The 25,171-nt window shown below is 36.7% G+C and overlaps 1 protein-coding gene and 1 non-coding gene across 3 annotated transcripts in view; both read left to right on the top strand.

Annotated features, from left to right (window-relative positions):
- The first annotated feature begins 397 nt into the window (after positions 1-397).
- Positions 398-25,171, top strand: part of LOC150096887 (chloride channel protein C-like) — a 134,778-nt gene continuing 110,004 nt past the window's right edge. For both annotated transcript variants that reach the window (XM_090408431.1, XM_090408430.1), the window contains exons 1-4: positions 398-679; positions 15,061-15,222; positions 15,684-15,823; positions 23,744-23,873. In XM_090408431.1, the coding sequence (XP_090264557.1) occupies positions 15,076-15,222; positions 15,684-15,823; positions 23,744-23,873 (417 nt within the window). In that variant the 5' untranslated portion in view covers positions 398-679; positions 15,061-15,075. The remainder of the gene's footprint in view (positions 680-15,060; positions 15,223-15,683; positions 15,824-23,743; positions 23,874-25,171) is intronic.
- On the top strand, positions 6,792-6,873 carry TRNAS-UGA (transfer RNA serine (anticodon UGA)). The gene has a single exon. It is a non-coding gene; the product is annotated as a tRNA-Ser (tRNA).

The raw sequence follows: 25,171 nt of genomic DNA, 5'->3' as shown, positions 1-25,171 counted from the left end.
ATTTATTGCGATTGGCAACCACAAGCATCAAAATTGATATAGGTACTTTAGTAAACGAAGCCGAACTACCGCAGAGCTCTCGCTAAAATGAAATACACAATTATTGTTTCTTGTCTACTGTTTCAATTAAAACTTTTATAAGCATGACTTTTCTTTCTTACGAAATTTTCGAAGTGCTTGCTAAATCTAACTAACGGTAGGACTCCCCAAGTAATTTAATATATGTACTGTATTTGTTATTCTGGATGCGCCCTCGCATAAATCTTTTTTTTTTTTTTTTAATGCGGTCCTCGAATTACCTAAGGACAGTCCTATTGTATATTATTTGAATGTTTAAAAATATATTTAGAGAGGGCGCTTCATCAGTAAACACAAGCACTTGACATGAGTCCGCTAGTTAAGGGTGGAATATTAGTGTTGCACATTTTGTTGCCAACTGATAATTAGTGATTTCCTGTATTTGCTTCATGTTGTGTTGTGTATATGTGCTATTATCCAATAGTACTGCATATTTCAGTAATGAGACAGTTGATTGTAATCGGAAAAAAAAAAGCACATAGGTTACTTTCTATTATCATTCTTGGAATATGCAATTCAGATGGCGCATTCTAATTCTGTGTAATAGTGAATTATTTGATAACAGTTAAACAGAAGTATATAACTTGCATTAGAGAGTAATGTAAGTATGCTTATTTTGTTGCTAAACTTTTAGGATATTACTTTACGATAGCTGGTGTCTGAGATAACTGAAGCAACCATGTGATACTTGTCACATGACTGACGTCACTAGCACATGTAAACCATGAAAATAAATAAAACCAACAAAAAATACCACACAGCAAATGATAGGATGCTTTTTTATTATTATGGAAGGGCACTCTAACAATAACAAATACAAAATAATAACAGAAAGAGCAAACAAAATAAGGAGGCCAGTTATAAAAGTGCTTATACGAAAACGTTCAATAGAAACTAGTTGAGAGGGAAAAGTTATGTTATTAAAGCATAACATGACTTGCCAAGAAATTACATTCGTGTTTAAACCTTTCATCCAAGTGTAAGCAAACAAAGCTTACACATGAAGGATCTTCATGGCTGTTCTATTTATACTGTATGTGCGCTTTGCATTAAAGGATAATAAGGCAATTAATGGACCTCTATAATGCTAATGAGAGACCCATTAATTGCCTTACTATCCTTTAATTCAAAGTGCACATACTTTCCAGTGTGAATAATGTTAAGCATTATGGGAAGGGCGACTACTCAAATTGACTAGGCCTTTCTCGAGCCAGATCCAGAAAAGATACCAAGGTTAAAGTAATGCAGGAGGCTTATAATGCTTAGCATCATACACAACCGAAAAGATGTTCTTTGTATTATGGGATATTGAGGCAATTAATGCGAAGACATAAGCCCAGTGGTGAGCTATAAGGAGCTCGCCCGAGCCCTTTGTTAAATTTTTCTCGAATTTGCGAGCCCCTTGTTCTTCTTGTTTACTTTTTTATTTTTTCAAAAAAAAAAAAAAACATAATGTTTTGAAATATATTAAGCGAAAAAATCATATGGTAACCTAACAAAGTGATTTTATTAAATAAAATATTATAGTTACGGTTACTACCATTTTACAAATAGGAATTCACTTTTAGTAATCGCATATAAATAAACAGGACTATAAAATAATGTCCCTTGATTGGTACCGTTGATTATCCCTCGAAGTATAAAAACAAAAGAGAAATATAACGTACTTCAATATTATTGTGTTTAGATAATAGTTATTTATTATTTATAGATTGTTTGTTATCATAAAAACTATTATCGCAAAAGAAATTTATTTTGTTTATAAAAAATGCGGACTATTTCATATGTGCGATTATAAAAGATTTTATTCTTATTATATTTTGATAGTCAAAAATGTTTTTCTTGTGTAAGATAAATTAACACAGATGATTGTGTGCAAATATTTCATGTTTAGATCATGAAAGATTTGTTTAAAAATGATAGCATTTAGAGGTTGATTGTCCCTGATACTTTTTGATTGGCATTTGTGCACAAGCTGTATTAATAAACGATTTTATATGAAATGCGGGGTTTTTTTTGCTCGACGATGCGAACCCTTTGTTAAAATTTCCATAGCTCACCACTGCATAAGCCTCTATGAGTAGCCTAGTTGTGAAGATACTTCACAACTTTGTTTGTTTATACTTGTGTAAAGTAAATAAGATACAATTTCTTGGCAAGATAACTTTCTTTCATGTTATGTATATGTGCTATTATTATTTAAAAAAAAAAGCATCGCTAGTACTATAAATGCTTGTAAGCTTGTACCAAAAACCAGCAACTAGCAGTATACTGTTCAGCACCTTTGGCTTGCAGCCTTCCAGACTACCCTGACTTTTTAAAGTCAGTAAAATCAACATATCTCTCCAGAGACCTAGGTTCAAATCCTTTCTAGGATGCAAAAAAAAAACCTTTATAAGGGTTTCTCAACCTGAAGGTGAGTTAGCTAGTTGCATACAGAGGTGACAGGATTTTTACTTCCTGGAAATTTGGGTTTTTCATCCTGTAAAACAAACAAACTGGGCAATAGGAACACATGCAATTAACAGACAATACATTGTCCTCATAGCCCGAGTTGCTTTGGCAAAATGATCTAACCTAACATAGTTCCTCTAAGATAGGGCTGAATTTAAGGCTAGTGTGGTCACTAAAAAAAAAAAAAAAAAGCAACACCAGTACTGCAAATGCTTGTATGCTTATACCAAAAATCAGCAGTATACTGTTTGGCCTGGTTGTTTTGTTGTTTTATTCATCTTCTGTTATTTATACAAGGAAGCACTAATATGAATAATCACCACATCTTGTCACTCATATCACTGATATGAATAAGAGTGATTAATAAAGCAGAGTATGTAATTTGATATATGGCATATGGCAATTAATGTGCATCTATATTGCTTATCTGTACATACATTAGCATCTACATGCAGTATAAATTTAGCATGTCTGCCATGGATGTTTGTGATTGTCTTACTAACTCTGTATGGAAAGGGAATCTGCGACCCTACCACTTATTCTAGCAGAAAGTTTCGTTCCCAAAACCCAGTGAGGTATGGGAGTGACCATACGGCACCTATGGATGTCAAATGTGATTTTTTTTTTTTTTTTTTTTTTTTTTTTTTAGGTTAGGTTAGCTATACTGAAGTCAAGGCCCTTTTAATGTGAGACCTTAAGCTCTTATGTAAATCTTGCTTTGCTTCCAGTTACAAAAACATTCACAACAACAGGAAAAAGATATGGTATGAGAAATACTGGCACCAAGAACAACCAGTACTACTGCCTTCATGCTCAGATTCCTAAAGCCATTCCTAACATCATTTCCAGTGACAAGCATGTAATATGTGAAATATGTCACATATCAAATTACATACCCTGTTTTACTAATCACCCTTATTCATATCAGTGATATGAGTGACAAGATGTGGTGATTATTAATATTAGTGCTTCCTGGTATAAATAACAGAAGAGGAACAAAACAACTTAGCCTACTTTGGACAGACTTTGAGTAGATATTTATGGGTCTGTCTTTTTTTATTATTATTATTATTATTATTGTTCCGGGAAACTCCAAGGAGTCGACAGACTCATCAAGGGAGGCCCTAACATCATGTCTGGAACAACTATTCAACATTCACACAGTATCTATCATATCTTGCCTTGAACTCATTCACGGTCGTATCACCCACAACAGACTCTGGAAGCTTATTCCACTCATTCACCACTCTCCAAGTAAAAAACTTAGCTCTAACACCCTTGTCAACCACGCTCTTGCCCAGCTTCCATGCATGGCCCCTAGTCCTCCCACCACCAGTCATATTTTCAAAAATATCTTCTGGATCAATCTTATAAAAACCCTTCAGTAATTTGAATGTCTCTATCACATCACCCCTCCCTCGCCTATCGTCCAATTTCTGCAACCCACAAATCCTCAACCTATTCTCATAAGGTTCATTCCACAGTCCTGCTATCATCTTGGTCACTCGTCTCTGGACCCTCTCCACTTCCTCCCCATCACAAAGAAACCCTGGTGCCCATAACTGGGCACAGAAGTCCAGATGGGGTCTTATCAAGGCTCGATACAGAGGAACGACAACTTGTTTGTCTCTGCATGTTAAAGTATTTTTCATAAGCCAAGTGATTTGGTGAGCTGTTTTAGTCACTTTTGCAATGTGCCCCCTAAACTTCAACTCCCTATCCACCAGCACTCCCAAATCCCTGGCCTCATCAATCTCCTGGAGTACGGTTCCACCAATGCGATATACTGCTGCTATTCTTTTCACCCCGAAGTGCATAACCTTACACTTTGCCACATTAAATTGACATCCATTTTTCCTAGCCCAGTCCTCCAAACTATCCAAATCATCCTGTAAAATTTTAACATCCTGTGCACTCACAATTGCTCTACCCAACTTTGTATCATCAGCAAACAAGTGAACACTTCCTCTCAAATCCTTTCCCATATCTGATGAACAAATTGAAAAGCAGTGGTCCAAGAACAGAGCCCTGCGGCACTCCACTAGTCACAAGACGTCTTTTTGACTCCACTCCTGAATAAACCACTCTCTGGTATCTCTGCTTCAACCACCCTCCTAAACCCATTACCCCTATGAAGTTCAGCCGTCACTGTGTTATAAAATGTGAGCAAGTTACTGAGGCATGATCTACCCTTCACAAAACCATGTTGTCCCCCATACAATATCCCATTTTCATCTATCCAATCCTGTATTCTTTTCTTGACTAATTTCTCTAAGACCTTGACAATGATTCCTGATATGCTAATCGGTCGGTAATTTACAACAGCAGTCTTGGAACCACCTTTATGCAGTAGAACTATTTTCCCCTCCTTCCACCCGCTCGGGACTAACCCGGACCCGAGACTCAAATTAAACAAACTGGTCAAGGGTACTGACAATTCTTTAGCTGCTTCTTGTATTACACGAGCTGGTATACCATCCAATCCCACAGATGTATTGACATTGAGGTTATGCAATAGACTACTCACCTCCACTTCATTAACCACAATTCCCGTATAATCTACTGGTTCGTTTCTGCAATGTCACCACTTCGATGATATATTCTTGCAAAGTGCTCACTCAGTAACTCAGCTATCTCAACTGATTCAGTTACCTCCCTACCATCGGCATTCTTTAAAATCATTCTGCCATGTACATTTTTCCTTTTACTTGCTACATATCTAAAAAACTGTTTAGGATTCTCTTTCGCCTGCATGGCCAATGTTCTTTCGTAATCCTTTTTTGCTTTTCTTACCACACTCGTCACCCTTCTGGCCTGCGCTTTATACCGTTCATGTGCCTGCCGGTCATCTTTCTCCATAAATTCCCTCCATAGTTGTTTCTTTTTTTGTAGCTCAAGCTTAATGGTGTTATTCATCCATTTAACTCCTACTTGATTTATTATTTGGACTCTAGGTATACAGTCAGCCATTGCTTCATGCAAGCACTTCCTAACTACCTCCCATGTGCTATCAACTTCTAGTCCTTGCAGTTGTATAGTTCGCCCACCGATTTGAGGTCCCTCGACACTTCTGCGCATGTCAGAAAAAGGAGAATCCATTCCGATAATAGGGTAATCAGTCTGTCTTCTGGGATGTAATAATAAACAAACTGAGTTTGTTTATTATTATAGGTCGGAAAATTTAGCTTTTCTTTTACGAACATTGCTGTTTTTAAAGTGTAACTATTTTGCTTGTATAACAGTTGGAAAAATGTACGTAGAGTGTTAATATGTGTAAATACTGCGTTCTACATAAAGCAATGTCACTTCGCTCCATGATAAGTTTCCTTTTATTCTGGGACTTTTTAAAACAAAATCCGATTTCATGAAATATTTTCCTTAAAGTTTCTCTTTTCCAAGGAAAATTAATTTTTTCTTTAAGCACAGGAATCAATTTCGGAACAGTTGGCACTCTTTTCTCGACCACATAAAATTCGTGAATAGTTCTTATAACGTCTACATCAAAATCATTCAAAGCTACGGTTTTCTTTCTCTGGCGCTTTTTTTAGGAGATTTAAATTTTGGCTTACCTTCACCTTTTTGATTCCCTACGAATTCTTTTAACAGTCAACCCCGATATGCCTGCAATTGCACTTGCACGTTTTATGACTTGAGAAAGGGGAAGAAGAAGACGGCCTTCTGACGATTCTTTTTCACAGAATGTCAGCACATTATTCAATATTCTTTTGCAAGAACTACTGAAACGTGTAACAATAGAACTTGTTGTCTGTTCTGGATCCATCATACAAATTAATAATAAAAAAAATAATGCAAAAAGAGAACAACAAAAATCAAGCTAGTACTAGCACAGCGACAGACAAGAAAGCACGTGATTTCGCATGTTGGCGACCAATTCATACATCCTTCATTTCTTTCTCCCCTTCAGCATGAATCGACTATTCTTGGCATCAAGCCAAGAAGGGATCTAGAAATTGTGGGCGAACTATATATGCCATGGCACTGAGCCAATCAAACTCCTAAGCTTGTCATACTTTCCCGCCCGATAATTCCACATGTACCCTGTCTTAATTGAAAATTCTACACCTTTAGCCACCTCCCAAGTCAAGACCTTATGATCACTCTCACCGATTGGTGGCAATGTGGTCATATTTGTTACAGCCAAATCCTCAGATGTAATTACTAGGTCAAGCACTCTCTGACCCCTAGTATTTTCCATTACATGCTGTCACAGATAGTTATCCCTTAATAACTGCTAGTAAGCAGTCATGGCCGAGTGGTTAAGGTGATGGACTTGAAATCCATTGGGGTTTCCCCACACAGGTTCGAATCCTGTCGGCTGCTTTTTTTTTTTTGCTGGCCTGATTGGCCGAGTGGTCAGTGTATCCGCTCTCCAGCCAAAAGACTGCGGGTTCGAATCCCGCTGTGGGCATGGATGTGTGTGATTGTCTGTGGAAAATACTAGTGTTGGCGGTAGATAGTTGCTGTCAGTTGGTGGAATGAGTGGTGGAGACAGAGTTGTAGAGCAGGTGCCCTCCCTCGATGAGTTCTTGGACTCCCTGGAGGTGTCTAATAATAATAATAATAATAATAACTGCATAAAATCCAATTTCTTCCTTCCGTGTGTCCTCTCCTCACTCCAATCAATGCGACCATAGTTGAAATCTCCCATAATAATCACCCTCCTTCCATTCATTTCTTCTATTTGCTTGTGCATACTGTCACCACCATCTTTTCCATCACCTGGTCTATAGCAGCACCCAATTGTATATTTAGTTCTGCTAGCCACAATCTCACACCAAATGGCCTCAAATGTGCTCTTTTCTCTATCCTGCAATTCAACTTCTATTCTCTTTGGCTGTTGCTCATCAGCTATCATCAACAATACTCCTCCCCCCATTTTATTCTCTCTGTCATTCCTGAACACACTATACCCATCACATTCAATCCCACTAGCTATATCATCTACAGTCAGCCATGTTTCACTAATACCAATAACCTGTGGTCTGGAAGTGCCAACCATGGCCAAAAACTCTTCCTTCTTGTTCCTAATACTCCTAGTATTAGTGTACATGAATTTAAGACCCACATTAGCCCCAACCCTACCTTGATGCCTTATATTAACTATCCCACTCTGGTTTGTTGTCCTTGTTTGCTCTAGCATATTATATTCATTCTTACATTCAACTGCTTCCCTAAGTATATCTACTCCCCCCCCCCCCTTAACAAATCTAGTTTCCCTGAATTTGCACATCCACTACATTCAGCAACACTTTCTCAAGTCTTCTTACACCATAACCATTCAAATGCAGGCCATCCATCTTATATAGATCCTTTTGCCCATCAAACTCCCTCCACACGTCCACAAATTCCACACCACTCGTTATACATAACCCACGCATAAAGTCATTCGCAATTATGGCCCTCCTTTTAAACATTTCACTGTCATACCGTGGCAAAAGACTAATCATTCTAACTCTCTCACTCTTTTCTTTTGCTACCTCAAACAATTCATTCAGGTCTTCTATCATTTCCATTTTATCTCCTTTCAAATCATTCGTACCTGCCACAACAATCATTTCTTTCACCCTTTCCTTTTGCTCTCTAATAGACTCGGTTACATCCTTTATGGTCGCACCAGGTTGGTATGATTTTGGACTGTCTTGAATAATATAAAAATTACGTTTGCTGTCATTATGGCAAATTGGGGCTGGTAGACTATAATCTGGATACCCCATCACAAGATTAAATGGAAGAGTACAACTGCAGTGCATCAAAGTTTATATACCTCTGAGAGACTATTTGTAGAATCAGCACCAACTATGAAACATTACTCCAACCTTAGCACTTATATGGAGAGGAGAATTCTGTAAAGTTCTAATAAACACCTAGAATAAAAATGATATTAAAGCAACTGATATAAACACAAGAAAGAACATACAAGGATATAAGAATATAAGAACGTAAGTTACCTTCATAACTCTGCTACTAGTATGTTCTTTCTTATGTCTATATCAGTTGCTTTAATATCATTTTTGTTCCAGGTGTTTATCAGAACTTTTCAGACCTCCCTCGTAATTAATTAATTGTTGCAGAATACATCTAGCATGACTTCTCTGAATCAAGTTCCTTTTATTCAACCTTAGTGGGCACCAAAATAGGCATTAATTCCTTTTTCAGTTATACTTTTAATTATTTCTGCAACTACCTAGTGATTTGAGTTTAATAGCAAGGTTGTATTTTGCGCTTCGAAGATATGGGTTAAAAATTCATCAAAATATTGGGCTAAAGATTTTTAAATTTATTTTTAGTAATTATATATATGCCGACCTGGTTGGCCAAGTGGTTTGGGTATCTGCTCTCCAGCGAAGAGGCTGCGGGTTCGAATCCCACACAGGCATGGATGTTTGTGATTGTTTTCTACCTTCATACATTCATTCATACAAATGAAGAAATACTCTCCCAAGATGGAGTGGGTCACCATGGGAGAAGTAGACCCAACCTTCCCACAATGGGAGAGGCCTTTACCCCTGCAATATATATATATATATTGGGTTGGCAAATAAGTTCATTTGGTTTATGTGTTAGTACAAGTTTACTCTGCTTCGCCTGTCGCTATTGTTGTGCTACCACGCAACGCTATTGCGCAGTTGAAAGGTGACATTTCACATAACCTTTCAGTGAATTTTCGTTCGGCCTACTTCAGTTGTGTGTGTGTGTGTAACACACACACGACTGAAGTAGGCCGAAAACTTACATTTTTAGAAATGGAAGGAAATAACGTACATTACCGGCATATTTTGCTTTTTTATTTCAAAAAAGTCAAACGAGCTGCAGAGGCCCATAAAAAATATGCAGCATATAATTCTGTTCTGGAGATTTCGACATCAGTGATGCGCCTTGTGCTGGTTGCCCGACCGAGGTTGCTGCAGTACTGAGCATATCCCATACAAGCTGGGATATGTTTCAAAACTCAGTGTTTGGGTGCTGCATGAATCTATCTGTGATTCGCTGCATCGTCGCCAAGAAAATGACCCATTTTTGAAGCAGATGATTACAGGAGATGAAGAATGGATCATGTACGATAACATGGTACGTAAAAGATCATGGGGGGGGCACAAGAGTGAACCACCGCAAACAACCTCGAAAGCAAGATTGCACCCAAAGAAGATCATGCTCTCTGTGTGGTGGGATTATAAAGGTGTTGTTCACTATGAAGTGTTGCCATCAGGCAGAACGATTGATTCAACTGTCTATTGCTCACAGTTAATGCGACTGGCCCATGCAATTAGCACAAAACATCCTGAATTGGCAAATCGGAAAGGAGTTGTCTTTCACCACGACAACGCCAGACCCCACACATCGTTAACAACTCAGAGTAAATTGTTATGTCTTGGCTGGGATGTTTTGCCACATCCTCCATATTCGCTGGACCTGGCACCTTCCGATTACCACTTATTCCAATCGTTGCAGAATTCTCTGAATGGGAAAACCTTCGCTAATGAAGAGGCTGTCAAAAGACACCTGGATCAGTTTTTCGCCAGTAAACCTCAGGAGTTTTATGAATGCGGCATAATGAAGTTGGTGGACAGATGGCAAGAGGTCATTGATAAAGAGGGTCAATATATAACTGACTAGTATGTATTATATATATTAAATATAATGTGTTGCATTCCACTCTGAAAAACCGAACAAACTTATTTGCCAACCCAATATATATATATATATGTTGTATTTTTTTTTTATTGATTACATAATCAGAAATCCCTGTTTTAGAGATCAAACATGGAATTCTTCATATTTATGAAAATTATGACTGATCATGCATAATGAGATAAGTTATATACAGTATCTAACAGTGGCATATGTCATTCATAATTAGTTTTTTTAATCAGACATATGAAACTCAAAATATTTGTAAGGTAGTTATTTGTAATGTAACAACATAATAATAAATAAATCAGTAAATCAGTGGTAAATTCATATTAGAATGGTGTTAAATATCAGGGGCAAATATTCCGGATGTGTGGTGCAGACCCATGGAATAGCAACATCACTGATGTTATATTTTTGCATTTATTCCATTAAAAACTTTCCTAGTTGTTTCCTGGCCTTGTGTGATTCCTAAAATTAAACACAATATACTGATGCTTCATGAAGAGGACACTTCAATGCATAAACATTGCATCACATTCGCGTTAATAACATGGGTGTGCAGTCAAAACTATATGGATACCTTTGGTGATAACTTTTAATTCAATTTAACTTTTAATTTAAGTGCTTGTTCATCAGTAATACCTTCCTGAAAAAAGGCTACAGCCAAATACTATCAATAAAATTCTTCTCGAGCCTCTTCTCATTACGGAACTTCTCATTATCGTTTGTGTATCTCTTCTGCATTGTGCGGGCAGGCTCAACTCGCATGAAGTTTCAACCCTCCAGTTGAATTTTATTGCTGCATGTTTGCATGCCACTTTGGTGTTGAGCTGGCTGGCAGACTTCCACAACATTATTTGGCATGTTTGCAATAGAATTTTATTTTCGATGTCTTAATGACATCAAAAATTTCAAATGCAATCAAACAAACATTTATTTCATGTAATTGAAAAAATAGACAATAGTTTTTGGTTAGATACTGTATTTGCTGGTCAAGCATATGGTTTTGCTTGAGTTTGTACAGCATAGTTTTTGTGGGGAGGAGGGGAAATGTGATTCATTATGTAGTGCCATTTTTAACTCAGTTGTCTCTAATTGCACTATTTGTTGACAAATATATTACACAGACTGCAAATGTCTCTGTACCTTATTCAGGGATACAATAAAACTACTTGTGTGTCTGCAGTATGGTGCCTGTTGGGGAGGTCATGATGTTTACCGCAGGAAGCAAGTTATTGCTCCGACATGAACGTGTTTAAACTTTTTTTCATGTGCGAGGTATATGAGAAACGTTTTGATTTATTTTTTCGTAAAGTAAAATCAGGGGTACGAGTTATATTCAAGTAAATATGGTAGGTAATTAAATTAAAAAAAAAACTTTTTTTATTTACTCATGTTGGTTACTCATAACTATTATTTATCAGGAAATAACAACATATACTAAAACATTAAGTATAATAACTTTAATTAATACTTTTCTATTTTTCAGCAACGTTATATTACCATGATCAGAGATCACAAAAATAATGATATGTGCATACAGGCACTAACACTTGGCAAATGAAACTGAAAAAAGGCAACCAAAGTTGTGCCTAGAGTCAAGGGGAGCCATTTAGAACTGAATGTTGCTGAAATATAGACAAGTATTAATTAAAGTTATAATTAATATTTTAGTATATGTTGTTATTTCCTAAAAAATTACACTTAAAAATACATATTTACACTCAGTGGACTAAACATTAGAGATATGGGTGATGGGAAGTTGACATTGGCATCCCCTGTGCAGAATGAAATATATCCAAACTGAAGCAGACAGTAAATAGGCAGACATTGGGGCCTCCCAACAGTGTATCACAATTGACAAACATGAGTAAATGTGGCGATCTTAGTGACTTTGATAGTGGACACATTATTGACACAAGACAGATGAGTCATTCTGTTGCCCAAATGGTAAGAACTTAGCATTCTCGAAGGTAGTCATATCAAGGGTCTACCATGAGTATACCATCAGTGGATGCACCAGTACCCAGCAAGCAGGTGGTAGTGGCTGACTACACAGCATTGATGACAGAGATCGACATAGACTGTCCAGGCTCATACAGGCCACTGCAGGGCAACGGCAGTACAAATTACATCCAGTTTCAATGTTGGAGGTCCAAGCAGTGTCAGCAAGTGAAGGGTATGGCATACCATGGCTATGGGAGCCAATGTCCTAATCGTGTGCCACTGTTGACATCTCATCATCGGGCATTGCACCGTGCCTAGTGTCAAGACCATCAAAACTGGACATCTACAAAGGTGGACCAGATTCATGTGGTGTGATGAATCCTGTTATCAGTTGTATCGAGCTGACAGTGCTGCAACAGACATGGCTGCAATTACCTCTGGCATCTGGTGGAGCCAATGTCTTGAAGAGTACAAGCTCTTATTCGCACTAGAGAAGGACCAATGCACACTATTAGGTAGGTGTCTCTAATGTTTTGTCCATTGAGTGTACATTAACATAGATTTTCTCTGATTGTAGAAGTTTTTTCTCCACATATAGACATAAATACTTTACAGACGTAATACAGCATAACGTATCTATGTTCCCACATTACTTTTTTTTTTTTTAAAGTGCGTAACAGATCATCAGCTGTGTTTGAACTGAGGACCTTTTTTCATTTACCATTGGCCCTCTTCCTGGCATAAATCCAAACTGCTCCTCACTGATTTTTGTTTCCTGCCGTATCCTTCCTTCAATTACTCTTTCCCATATCTTCAACGTGTGTGACATCAGCTTGCTCCCTCTATAGTTGCCACAATCTTGAACATCTCCTTTTCCCTTGTAGATTGGGACGAGAATGCTTTTCCTCCATTCCTCTGGTATCTTTTCCTGTTGGGCTATTTTCCTCATCAGATCCCATAATATGTCTACGCCCTCGCTACCCAAGCTTCTCCACACTTCTCCAGGTATCTGGTCCGCCCCCACAGCCTTTCCATTCTTTGTTTTTCTCAGTGCCAAATACACTTCCTCTCTGCTTATGTCCTGCACCGTTCCTTCGTTTGCCTCTCCATCCTCACACCTCTCTCTCTCTTGGATTCTCCTCATTTAGTAGATTACAAAAATATTCTTCCCATCTTCCTCTGATTTTGTCCTCTTGTAGTACTACTCCTGTGGCATCCTTTATCTGCTTAACTGATGTTATGTCTTTCGAAGACTTATCTCTACCTTTCGCTATTCTCAACAACTTAGCGTCACCACCGTTTCTCTCCAGTACTTCATAAACCTCTTCAACTGCCCTTGCCATAGCTCTTCTTGCACTTTTCTTCGCTAATCTATATGCCTCCTTGTCTGCTCTGGTTCCAGCCATGTCCCATTTTTTCTTTGCCTCTTTCTTTTCCCTGATCTCCAATTGCACCTCCTCATTCCACCACCATGCCTCCTCGGGTGGCCCCTTTCCTGATGTTATACCGAGCACCTCTTCTCCAATTTTTCTAATATTTCGACTATTTACATCCCACCATTCTTTCACATTCTCTGGTAACTTCATTCCTTCCAATACCTTTTCTTTAAACTCATTCCTTGGACCATTTTTCCACCATTTTATTTTCCTATCTTTCTGCCACTTCCGTCTATTCTTCTTTTCCCCTTTTATATCACAGTCTACCACAACCAACCTGTGCTGTGCCGCTACACTTTCTCCGTTTAATCACTTTACAGTTTTTCACCTCCTTCAGGTGTTTCCTTCTGCACATAATATAGTCAATCTGACTCATCATATCCCCGCTCTTATAAGTTATCAGGTGTCCAACTCTCTTCTTAAACCACGTGTTAGCTATAGCCAGGTCGAAGGCCACAGCATGCTCTACGATTCTTTTACCTTCTTCATTTCTTTCACCACTACTCCAACCCCCATGCACCCTTTCTTCACCACTTCGATGCCTTCCTACATGCCCATTCAGGTCAGCTCCGACAATCACTCTCTCACCATCAGGGATTCCCATTACTACCTGGTCTAGTTCTCTCTGAAATGCCTCTTTCACCTCCAAATCACAACCTACTTGTGGAGCGTATCTACACACTATCACAGCCACGCTTCCTCCAATCTCAAGTTTAACACTCATAATCCGATCGTTCTTCCGGCACACCTCGCAGACTCCACCCTTCAGCTCCTTGTCGATGATGATTCCAACTCTGTTTCTTCCATTCTCATTCACCCCTCTGTAAAACAGTTTATATCCTTCCGCCAGTCCTTTGCTTTATTGCCCTTCCACCTTGTCTCCTGCAGAAGATCTTCAGCTTCCTTCTTCTCATCATGTCTACTATCTCCCTACTCTTCTCATTCATTGTACCCACATTCAGCGACCCGATTCTTACTTTACACACTCTCTTTCTGTTGGACTCACTTCTTTAGCCAAACCTGTCCTTGGTTCGGTAGCCCAAGCTCACTTCTCATAGTCCTTAGGCGACAGAACTGAGCGTCGCTTACGGGGGATGCCCTAGTCATTGTTCCTTCTCTGTTATTCGACATTTCATCCCTGGTTTTGGCATTTATAAATTTACTAATATATTATTATATAAATAAACTACTATATGCATGCATTATGGAAGATATTCATACTTTCATCACATGATTTTTGGTTCCATGGCAACCCTCAGTCTATGATCCTATAATTATGGTATGTCTCAGTAATTGCATATTTTCCTTTGAAAATGTTGCTGTGCAGTTAAGTGTTATAGTGTGTGTATTTTTTTTTCTCTAATGATATGTTAATGAACATTGCAAAAGGCATGAACATATCCATATTCATTAATAAGAACTGCTTGATCTTGCATTTGGATCATTGATTCAAATGGAATTAACAAATTATTTGATATTTCTTTTTCTTCAGGTAGAATAGTAAAAAATGTCTGTTGAAGTAGAATTTAAAGGAATGCACATTGATAGCGAAAGGATACGGCATAGAGTTTTAAAGCATGCTATTACTTCTCCTGGTGATATAGGATCACCATTGCCCGAAGAGGATGAAGAAAAACATAGTTTCTTTGCAAAAGTAAGTGTTCGTGCATATAGTTTTTTTTTTCTTAGAAGCTAGCCTTTTATCACATACTCTACTCTTTTAGCCTTTATAGTGCAGATTCAACATTCTAAACTGGCAGGTTTTTTTTTTTAATTATTTAAAAATAATATTTGTGAAGAATAAGTTGGACAAATACAGAATGTTTGAAAGCAATAGTGTGTGTCTTAGCACTGTGTTGTAATACCTTGCTTATTGATGATGAAATATACACTGACTGTTATGGCATGAACAAAATCTGTTGTGGAAACATTTTAGTTGCCAAAAGTATTTTATTGTGTATAAAGTAACCATCACTGATATTACTAATTTCTTTAATTGTGTATTTCTCATTAGTATAATAATATAGCTTTGCAAAGCATTGTATGTTCATGAGAATTTTCTAAAATTTAACTAAATTGTCTCATTTCTGTTTCTTTATTCTTTTATTATATTAGGGACGGGACTTAGAAAGTGCATATGTTAATCACAAATATACAGAAAAAGAAAGAGAAATTTTAAAAAAATATGAAAGCCTTGATTATCTTCCTCCCCATAGCAAAGTATACAGAGATTGGATTACTAGACAGCCAGCAAGGTATGTAGTAAAAAGATTAAAGTTTAATAGCACTAATTTAAAACAAAATTACATAAACTTCTTGAACACTGTATGTATTTTCTGGAAATATCCTGCAGTGCATATATTTTTTTTATTGTATTTTCATTGTATAAAGATAGGAATTTCGATTGCTTTTTCTGAAGATACATGTGGTTATTCTATTAAATTGCTGTATAATAACAAGATTATTATATCTCTTCCTTATCATAAAAAATATACGATTTCATAAAAAAAAAAAAAGATGCATTTATTATTTAAAATAATAAACTTGCAAAAAAACTTATGGATGGCTAGAGATATATGATATATGACTAGAGATACAGTATGCATTATGAGAATGATTAACTTAGACAGAGACCCATCTGGAATTAAGATTGGTGGCAAAAAAATAAATAATTTAAGATATGCAGATGATACAACCATTATAGCAGAACTAAGGAAGATCTGGGGCAGTTGATTCTATTGGTTAAGAGGGAAAGCAACAAAGCTTGGCTTATTTTAAACATCACTGAAACAAAAGTGATAGCATGTGGCCATTTAGATGAATTTATGATAAGAGGGAGATAAAATAGAGAACATTGAAAGTTATGATTTACTGGAATCCAGAATAAGAAATGATGGTAAATGTAAAGATGGAATTAAAAGAAGGATAGTCATGGGGAAAAAAAAAGCTTTGTTAAACCTGACAAAAATTATGAAAGATAGAGGTGTGAGTAAGGCCACAAAAGTTAGAATTGTCAAAGCAATGGTATTTCCAGTAATAACGAATGGGTGCGAAAGCTGGATTATTAAGAAGAAAGACTGTAAGCGAATTGATTAATTTGAATTTTGGGCATGGAGAAGACTATTGAATGACTAATAAGAAGGTTTTATATAGATTGAGTATATAAAGAACAGAATGCTCCTTGGAAGCAATGGTCACTAAACTGAAGTTAATGTATTTTGGACATATTATGTGAGCAGATGATTCATTGGAAAAAGCAGTTATGTTGGGGAAGATTGAGGGCACGTGAAAGAAGGGAAGACCCCACAAGAGTTGGGTGGACAGCATAAAGGAACTTACCAACTTGCACTGAAAATTGATGAAAGAAAAGACAAGAGGCTGAGCTGAATGGTGAGCCTTTGTTTACAAGATCATGAGTCAAAAATGACTGGATTGCATATAACAACAACAGAGATATATGTTTGTTTTGTATGATCATTATTAACAAATAGCAAGTGTTTCTTTCCTTTACCTTGTTGAATACAACTATCAAGAAACAAGTCAACCAAGGCCATCTTGAGTTGACCATAAAATTATATTCATAACAGTGCTTTCATTCTATAAGTGATGACGTCAAGAATTGTTCTAAACATTTGCTATACTTGAAAGGTATTCCATCTTTCAAGAAAGTTTGCTGTTCTTCCTGTAGCTTTGGTCTACTGTCAATGTATTATTGCGCATTGAGGTAATACTGTATTGTATTTCTGATTTCTGTCCATTAGCTAATGAGATCCCAGCAAGGATTCAAACTTAAATATACCTTAATTAAGGACTCTTAACTATTTTTTTTCAGGAAATTACAATATATGCTGAATATTGATTAATTAAAATAACTTTAATTAATACTTTTGATATTTTCACAAAGTCAAATTGCCATCATCAGTGATCACAGAATGACACTTACACTGGGTAAATGATGCTGAAGAAAGGCAACCAAACTTGTCCTGAATGGTATTCCCTAGTAACTAAATTGAATGGTCTTAGCTGTTGGTCTGAGGATGAGTGCTTTCCAAATTTTGGGCAGTTTCATGCGCCCAAATTTGTTGATGTTTGGAAAGTTTCTTAGGGCTTAAACAGATTCAAAGAGTAGACTCTCATATTTGTATTTGCTGTAGAGTGGCATTCTTCCAGTATATTTTATAGTGGGTGTCCAAAGTATAGTCAGCAAGTTCAGAATGGAATTTGCTGATGTGAGACAAAGGTGCACATTATCGCCACTGTTATTCATCATTTATAAGTATCACATCTCTTTACTTTATTCAGATGATGGTATACTCCTAAATAAATCCAGAACCAGTCTATATGATTATCTAACTAAATTGAGTAACTGCTGTAATAAATTTGGTATGAAAATTAGAAATAAAAACATCAGCTATATTCTGAATTTCAAACCTATAGAATCAAGTTAAGCAATTTAGGTACACTTTTTACTGAAGATGGCAAATTAATATGGAAATAGACAACTGAATTGGCAAATATGGTATAGTAAGAGATTAACTGAATAAATTGATATGGAATAAGAGAAATTAATCAAAACACTAAACTAGCTGTATATAAGACAATGTTCAAACCAATTTTAACTTATGGATCTGAATGGTGGGTCAGAAATAAAACACTTGATCAAACACTGGAGACAGATATGAGAGTTATGAGAAAGATTAGGGAGAGTGAACAGATGACATCAGTGGCAGAATCATATTAAAAATGAGGATATTAGGATGGCACTTCATTGTTAGCATTTTGGAGTGTGTGAGCAGAGCTAATCTCAGGTTGTGAAGGAGTCATATTCAACATTCCTTTCTTCATATTCAACATTCCAGAGATCAGAAACTATTTTGGTCAATCACCCTTGGACCCTCTCCAACATCTCTTCATCCTTATGAAAACCAGGTGACCAAATCTGTGCACAGTAGTCTGTATGTGACCTAATCAGAGCTTTATACAATGGAACCAAAATCGTCTTACTTCTACAAGTCAGTGTCCTCCACATCATTCCCAGGATTCATTGTGTTTCCTCGCAATTTTGGCATGCCCTCTGAATTTCAGATCCTTATTAACCATCACCCCAAGATCTATTTCCTCCACCTCCAACAATATAGTCCCACCAAAAGTAAATTCTACATCCCATCTTTGCTTTCCAAAATTTAAAACTTACATTTTGCAACATTGAACTGGCATCCCCATTCCTGTGCCCATTCACTCAGTCTATTCAAGTCTTCTTGTAAGGCCACAACACGCTCTACTCCTCATAGTTCATCCTTGTATCATCTACAAACAACTGTATATCCCAATTCAAATCTTCTCCAATCATACAGGTTAAACAGCAATGACCCTAAAACAGACCCCTGAGGTACACCACTAGTGACTTTCCTCTTCTGGGATGTTGCTTCCCCATACAACTTGTTGACACCTATCAACAAGTTGTATGGGGATCAGCGCATTAAGTCGGAGAACAGCTGATCTCCAACTTAATGCGCTAGTGTAATATCCAATTCTATCTGCTCTAGTTTGACTATCAACTTATCATGCAGTAATCTATCAGAAGCCTTTGCAAAGTCTATATATATAACTGTGTATCCATCTCCCATGTCCATTGTTGCTGTCACCTTATTGTAATAAGTAAATAAGAGCCTTTGTAGCTCAGTTGGTATAGACAAAGCCTTTAATCAAAAGAGACCAGTTAAAGTTTCCTCATATCGTAGATGGCAAGTGAACGCAGATCTTTCCAACCAAAGACCTGGGTTCACTTCCCATCTATGATCCCATCTGTACCAACTAGTTTCTATAGTTGGTTATTGAGGGACAAAAAACTCAGGTTTTTTGTTCCTCAGAACAGGCAAACCGGCCCCCCCTGAACACCCATGGATTTACAGTCATAAAAAATATGCCTAATCCTTCATTAGGAGGACTCAATCTGCCCACACCAAAGGGATGGGAGAGAAATGGGGGAAACCCCATGTGAATAAATAAGTAGATTACTAAAACATGACCTCCCTTTAGCAAATCCATGCTATCCATCAAAGATATTACCATTGTTGTCAACCCAGTTTTAGATCCTGATTCTCACCTTGTGAGAATCAGGATCTAAAACAACCACTCCGCAACACCTGATGCACAGATTGGCCTATAATTTGATGCTTGAATTCTGTCACCTCCTTTATGAAGTGGTACAGTCTTGCCTTCCTTCTGCTCTTTTGGAACGTAATGCAATATAAGACTCATATTAATCAAATATGTTAAGGCAGATGTCAACTCCCTGGCATATTCCTTCTTTTTCTTGAATATCACCCAAGTAGCATTGATCTCCTTTCCACCTAACTCCTCATTCCATGCTACAACTGAAATCTGTCTCCTGAGCTTCTCATAATCACCAACCTTGTAGTTCCACATATTCTCTTTCCTCACGGAAGTCCTCACATGGTTGGCATTCATCCAGATAATCACTTCCTGGTCACTCTCACCAACTGGAGGGAGATTTGACACCTCATTTATAATAACATCCTCTGATAAGATGATGAAATCCAAGACTCTCAATTCTCATGTGCCCTCTGTTACATACGACCTGAGGTAGTTGTCCCTCAGAAATGCAAAAAACTCCTTTTATTTTTTACTTCTGGTGGTTGCTCTCTCATAATCTCAGTCTATATTGCCATTATTAAAATCATCCATAACAATTACTCTTTTCTTATTTGCTTATGCATTTTTTGGTCACTACCCTCCATATTACCTGGTCTGTAGCAACATCCAAGAAGTATTTCATTTTATTCATCTCTGTCTCATGCCACACTGCCTCAAAACCACTACCACTGTTTTTCCCTTGCATCTCTACGTTGTATGGACGTAACTCTTTTTCTATCATCAATAGAACTCCACTTCTCTTTTTACTCTTTCTATCTTCACAGAATACATCATACCCTTCCAACTCTATTCCTGTCAGAATGTCACTCTCATCCTACCATGTCTTACTTATTCCAACAATTTTTGGATGAATGAACTCAATCAATGCAACCATTTCATTTCCCTTGTTTCTGATACTGCTAGCATTCATATACAAACTAATTCTCTTTCCTGGATCTATAACAAGTTTCACTGATACCACTTATTAGATGTGACTTCTCCATATTTTCCTCGAGCAATTTCCTTTTCTCCTTATTCATCCCAGAATCTTCTTCAAATCCAAGTGTTTTCCATACATCCTAGGTCATCCCATTCCCTTTTTGTCTACATATCCATTCACATCCTCTTTGAGCATCAACCTTTCCCTGTGCACCCTGAGGCTCCCCATTTCACTGTTTGTCTTGCACACATGTTCTCTCATTCTCTACACTCACGTTACTCACTTCTTCATTCATAAGTGTACTTCAATCTCCCCTTCCTTACTTTCTCACTCTTTCACATTGCTTCTTACTTGCTCAGATTCATTCTCTGCACTCATTATTCTGCCTTCCAGTAGCAGTCTCTCCAAATGACTCACACCAAAACCATTCAAATACCATCCATCACTCTTATACAGTTCAGTTCTTTTCAAACTCATTCCACACATTAACTACCTGCACTCCATTCTAATCACAAATTTATGCTATCATTCATAATTCTTGATCTCTGCCTCATCTCATCACTGTCATACCTGAGCAACACACTGACTACCTTTCATATCACACTGTTATCTTTTATCCTTCTCAACAACCTGCTGATATCCAATCTTACATTCTCCTTATTCCCAGTCAAGTCATTTGTTCCTACTACTACTACAAACTCCTTTGCTCGCTTACTTCTCATATCCCGCGCCTCAATCACTCTATTCATTTTACCTCTTGGAAAACAAGCCTTGTGCATCTTCTCATTTACCACACATCTAATAATCGAATCACTTTACAATGCCACTCACAGGTCTTTCATTACCTTTTTCATACTGACATCATTTGTTTTCATTTTTTTCACTCTTTCATACATGTCTCCAATTCTCTTCATTTCACTCTGCATTTGCCTCATTTTCACTAACTCTGCTTCCAAATCTTGCATCCTTTTTTTTTTTTTATCATTCATTAACTATTTTATTGCCAGTCATACACACTGGTTTGTCATCAACCCCACTCACCACCTTACCGTTAACTGCACTCTCTTTTTTGACATCATTATTTCCCACTTTATTGTTAATTTCACTCTGGTTTTCAGCGTCATTATCACCTGCTTTATTGTCAATCAAACTTTTTTCTCACTATCACTTCCACACACTCTCTGAACATTCACACAATCCTCATTCTCTCATTTCTACATAAATATCCATGATATCTTCCCATGTATGCAGACTACATTCAAAACTCAATACTATTTTTGAGAAATCCATGTCGTTTACTTTATTTGTCATCCACACAGACCTACACAATGATTTGCCTTTCACTGCCATGTTGTATCAATGTTCTAACAAAAATAATGAATTTATGATAATATTGCCTAAGAAATTTATCTAAACACTACATCCCACCCTCAAATATCTAAATAAATAATCATTTACAGCATATCTGTCTAATGAGACGACTCAGTCCAACGTGCTCCTGAATAGCAAACTAACCTGCATATTTATATGTAAAATAAGTTTTGTTCATAAGCTTATGTATTCAACCACTACTAATTACATTGTTTCTTATATGACAATTTATTTTTATTTATTTATTTATTCTTTTTATATGAAAATAATACTGAGTTTCAATCAAACTTACAAACTAATTGTAAGTTTAACTAGTTGAAAGTATTATTACGGTCTACTGTTCTTGGAAAGTGGTAATACTTTGGGAGACCTCCAGATCAGCTAGCAAATAACTTTGCAGCAAGTATTCTATCGCATTGGGTATGGGAAAAAAAATGCAGTCATAGACATTCATCACACAGCCCAGTGTTAAAGTATGACTTGAGGTGGACTCTAAAAATAAAGAATTAAAAGTAAAGCTTTTCTAAAGATTATAACCTTTATATAATTTATTAATAATTATTAAATTATTCTTTATTCAGAAGCTTCACAATATATGAGGGAGGGGTCTGGAAAGTTCTGATAAACACCTAAAAGAAAATGATATTAAAGCAACTGCTATAACCACAGGAAAGAACATATTAGTAACAGAGTTATGAAGGTAACTTACGTTCTTGTATTCTTATATCCTCGTATGTTCTTTCTTGTGGTTATATCAGTTGCGTTATATAATTTTTATTCAATATTGTGAAAGGAAGAACAGCTGCCTACTTAGGACGTCTAATGAGAAACCATAAATATCACATTCTCCAGGTAATGCTAGAATGTGAAATCAATGAAAAGAGAAAACCTGGAAGAAGAAAAATATCATGGCTAGATAGTATAAAAAACTGGACTAAACTGAACACAGAGCTCTAAATCAGAACCACTAAAGACAAGTAAATTTGCAAAGGTGGTCACTGAACTCCTTTGGGAAATAGCACTTAAAGAATCTCATTTTTGTTCTAGGTGTTTATCAGAAATTTTCATACTCCCCCATATATATATATATATAATATATTATTTATTATTTTTTTTTTTTCTCTCTCCAGAAATGATAAAGAAAATGCTACATAATTTGTCTATGCAAAATATGAACAAAACCTATTTTACTTATAAAAATGTATATTAGCTTGATTTAAGAGCATGTTAGACTGATTCTCATTAGACAGATATGCTGAAAATATGTGCACATCTATAATATTTCACATTATTTTCCTATAATGGTGAAGTAACTTGACCTGATTTAGTAGGCTAATTAATTCTATCTCTATAATCTTATCTCTGTGTGTGTGTGTGTGTGTGTGTGTGTGTGTGTGTGTGTGTGTGTGTGTGTTGTGTTGTGTTATTGTTTTGCATGCTTTTGCAGGGGAAAAAAATCTGAGTTTGAATTTCTCCCTGAGAAATCCTTATCACCTTTGTGAGATGGCTGACTTATCTTCAGCTTAAAAAGTTTTTATAAATGTTCCATGTGTATTAGACAGGATTTGAAGCAGATATTTCTAACTAGAGGTCATTTTGATTACCAACTGCACCATGGAGATACTGAGGATGTTTTCTAGTATAAACTTTTGGAAAATATATAGCCTGTACAGTAATTAATTTTATTTATTTTTTTGAATCCTTATAGATTAGACTGGGATCGATGGGTTATGATGGGTCTAATAGGATTCTGGGTTGGCATAGCTGGATTTCTGCTACATCAGTTTATTGATCTGATAGCTGAACTGAAATGGGAAAAAGCTAGAGAATTAATCATAGTAAGTAGAATTTTAGTAATGCTGACAAAGTTTTTTTTTTTTTTTGTTGTTGTTTTTACAGTGGGAGTTAATATTTCTTTAAATAGAAATGATCCTCTTCTTGAACTTGATTCTGCAATTTTACACATTTCTTGTTAAATAAACACAATCACCTCTGTGGTCCATGTGTACTTCCAAAATACTAGAAGATGCTGCTCATCACGATAGAACTGTTTTGTTCATGAAGCATATATTTGCTCTCTTTCTTGACTTCAGATATTAAGTGATGTTTTTGCAAAGGTTTCTTTCCATTTAGGAATAGATCAAAGTCTGATGGATGACTCAAGACTGAAACCAAGGTGAATTTTTGTACAAGGTGAATTTTGTAGACCATTTTCTGTAGTCAAAAGCTTGACATTCTGTTTCATCTACATTGAAATTGTCTCCTTACAGTGCATCATTTTCACAGCTTTCATTCACACCAAAATATATAAAAGTTACTGAATAAATTGTGTTGAACAGAATATTACAGTGATATTATTCAATAAAATCAGGAATATGAAAATAGGGTGAAACATTAAAGTAAAATTTGATCATTCGAAAAATTTACATGTCCATAAGAGTAAATACTTTATTAAAACACTTAAGGAATAGAACAACGTAGTTAGGAATATAAATTAAATTAAACTTTAATAAATATTTTCCGATATTTCGGCAATGTCACATTGCCATTTCCTAAAGGAACTTACATAAAAAAGTTACGTGCAACGTAGGCACTACAACACAGAAACTGGGAATGAAAAGATGAAGCTATTGTTCTCCTAACAGTCCTGATGGTGCCCTCTAGTGGGCTAAGTAGGTGTTCTTGGCCGTTGGGCTGAAGGTCTGCAGATGTAGGTCTCCCAAATTTGGGGCAGTCGCATACACCCAAATTTGTTGAGGCTTGGAGAATTTCTCAGGGCTGAGGCTGATTCCATAAAGAGTCTTTCAAATTTGTATTTGCTACGGTGTATCACTGTAGCTTTCTTCCACCCTATTCTGTGGCGTGTATCCAGAGCATGGTCTGCAAGCCCAGAATGACTGTATTTGTGAAAATGGATGTAGTCCTTGTGTTCCGAAATTCTGATATTCGCTGTCCTGCCTGTTTGGATAATATATAACCGCGCTAGCTACGCGTTGCTACGTGAACAAATCACCGCTACGCCGTCGCTCTTAGCGGACATTAACGAAGCTATTCGTGCCGTCGGAGATGAACTTTCGCGCACTTTGAACCATGAACTTTGGTTGATTTTACATGACATCTCATGTACTGCTGCCGA

The sequence above is a fragment of the Typopeltis vanoorti genome, chromosome 18 (assembly GCF_054136105.1).
Source record: "Typopeltis vanoorti isolate ZY-2024b chromosome 18, IOZ_Tvanoo_1.0, whole genome shotgun sequence".
In the NCBI taxonomy this organism is placed as follows: Eukaryota; Metazoa; Arthropoda; class Arachnida; order Uropygi; family Thelyphonidae; genus Typopeltis; species Typopeltis vanoorti.
The sequence above is the reverse complement of the archived record's forward strand: the minus strand, read 5'-3'. Positions and strand labels throughout refer to the sequence as shown.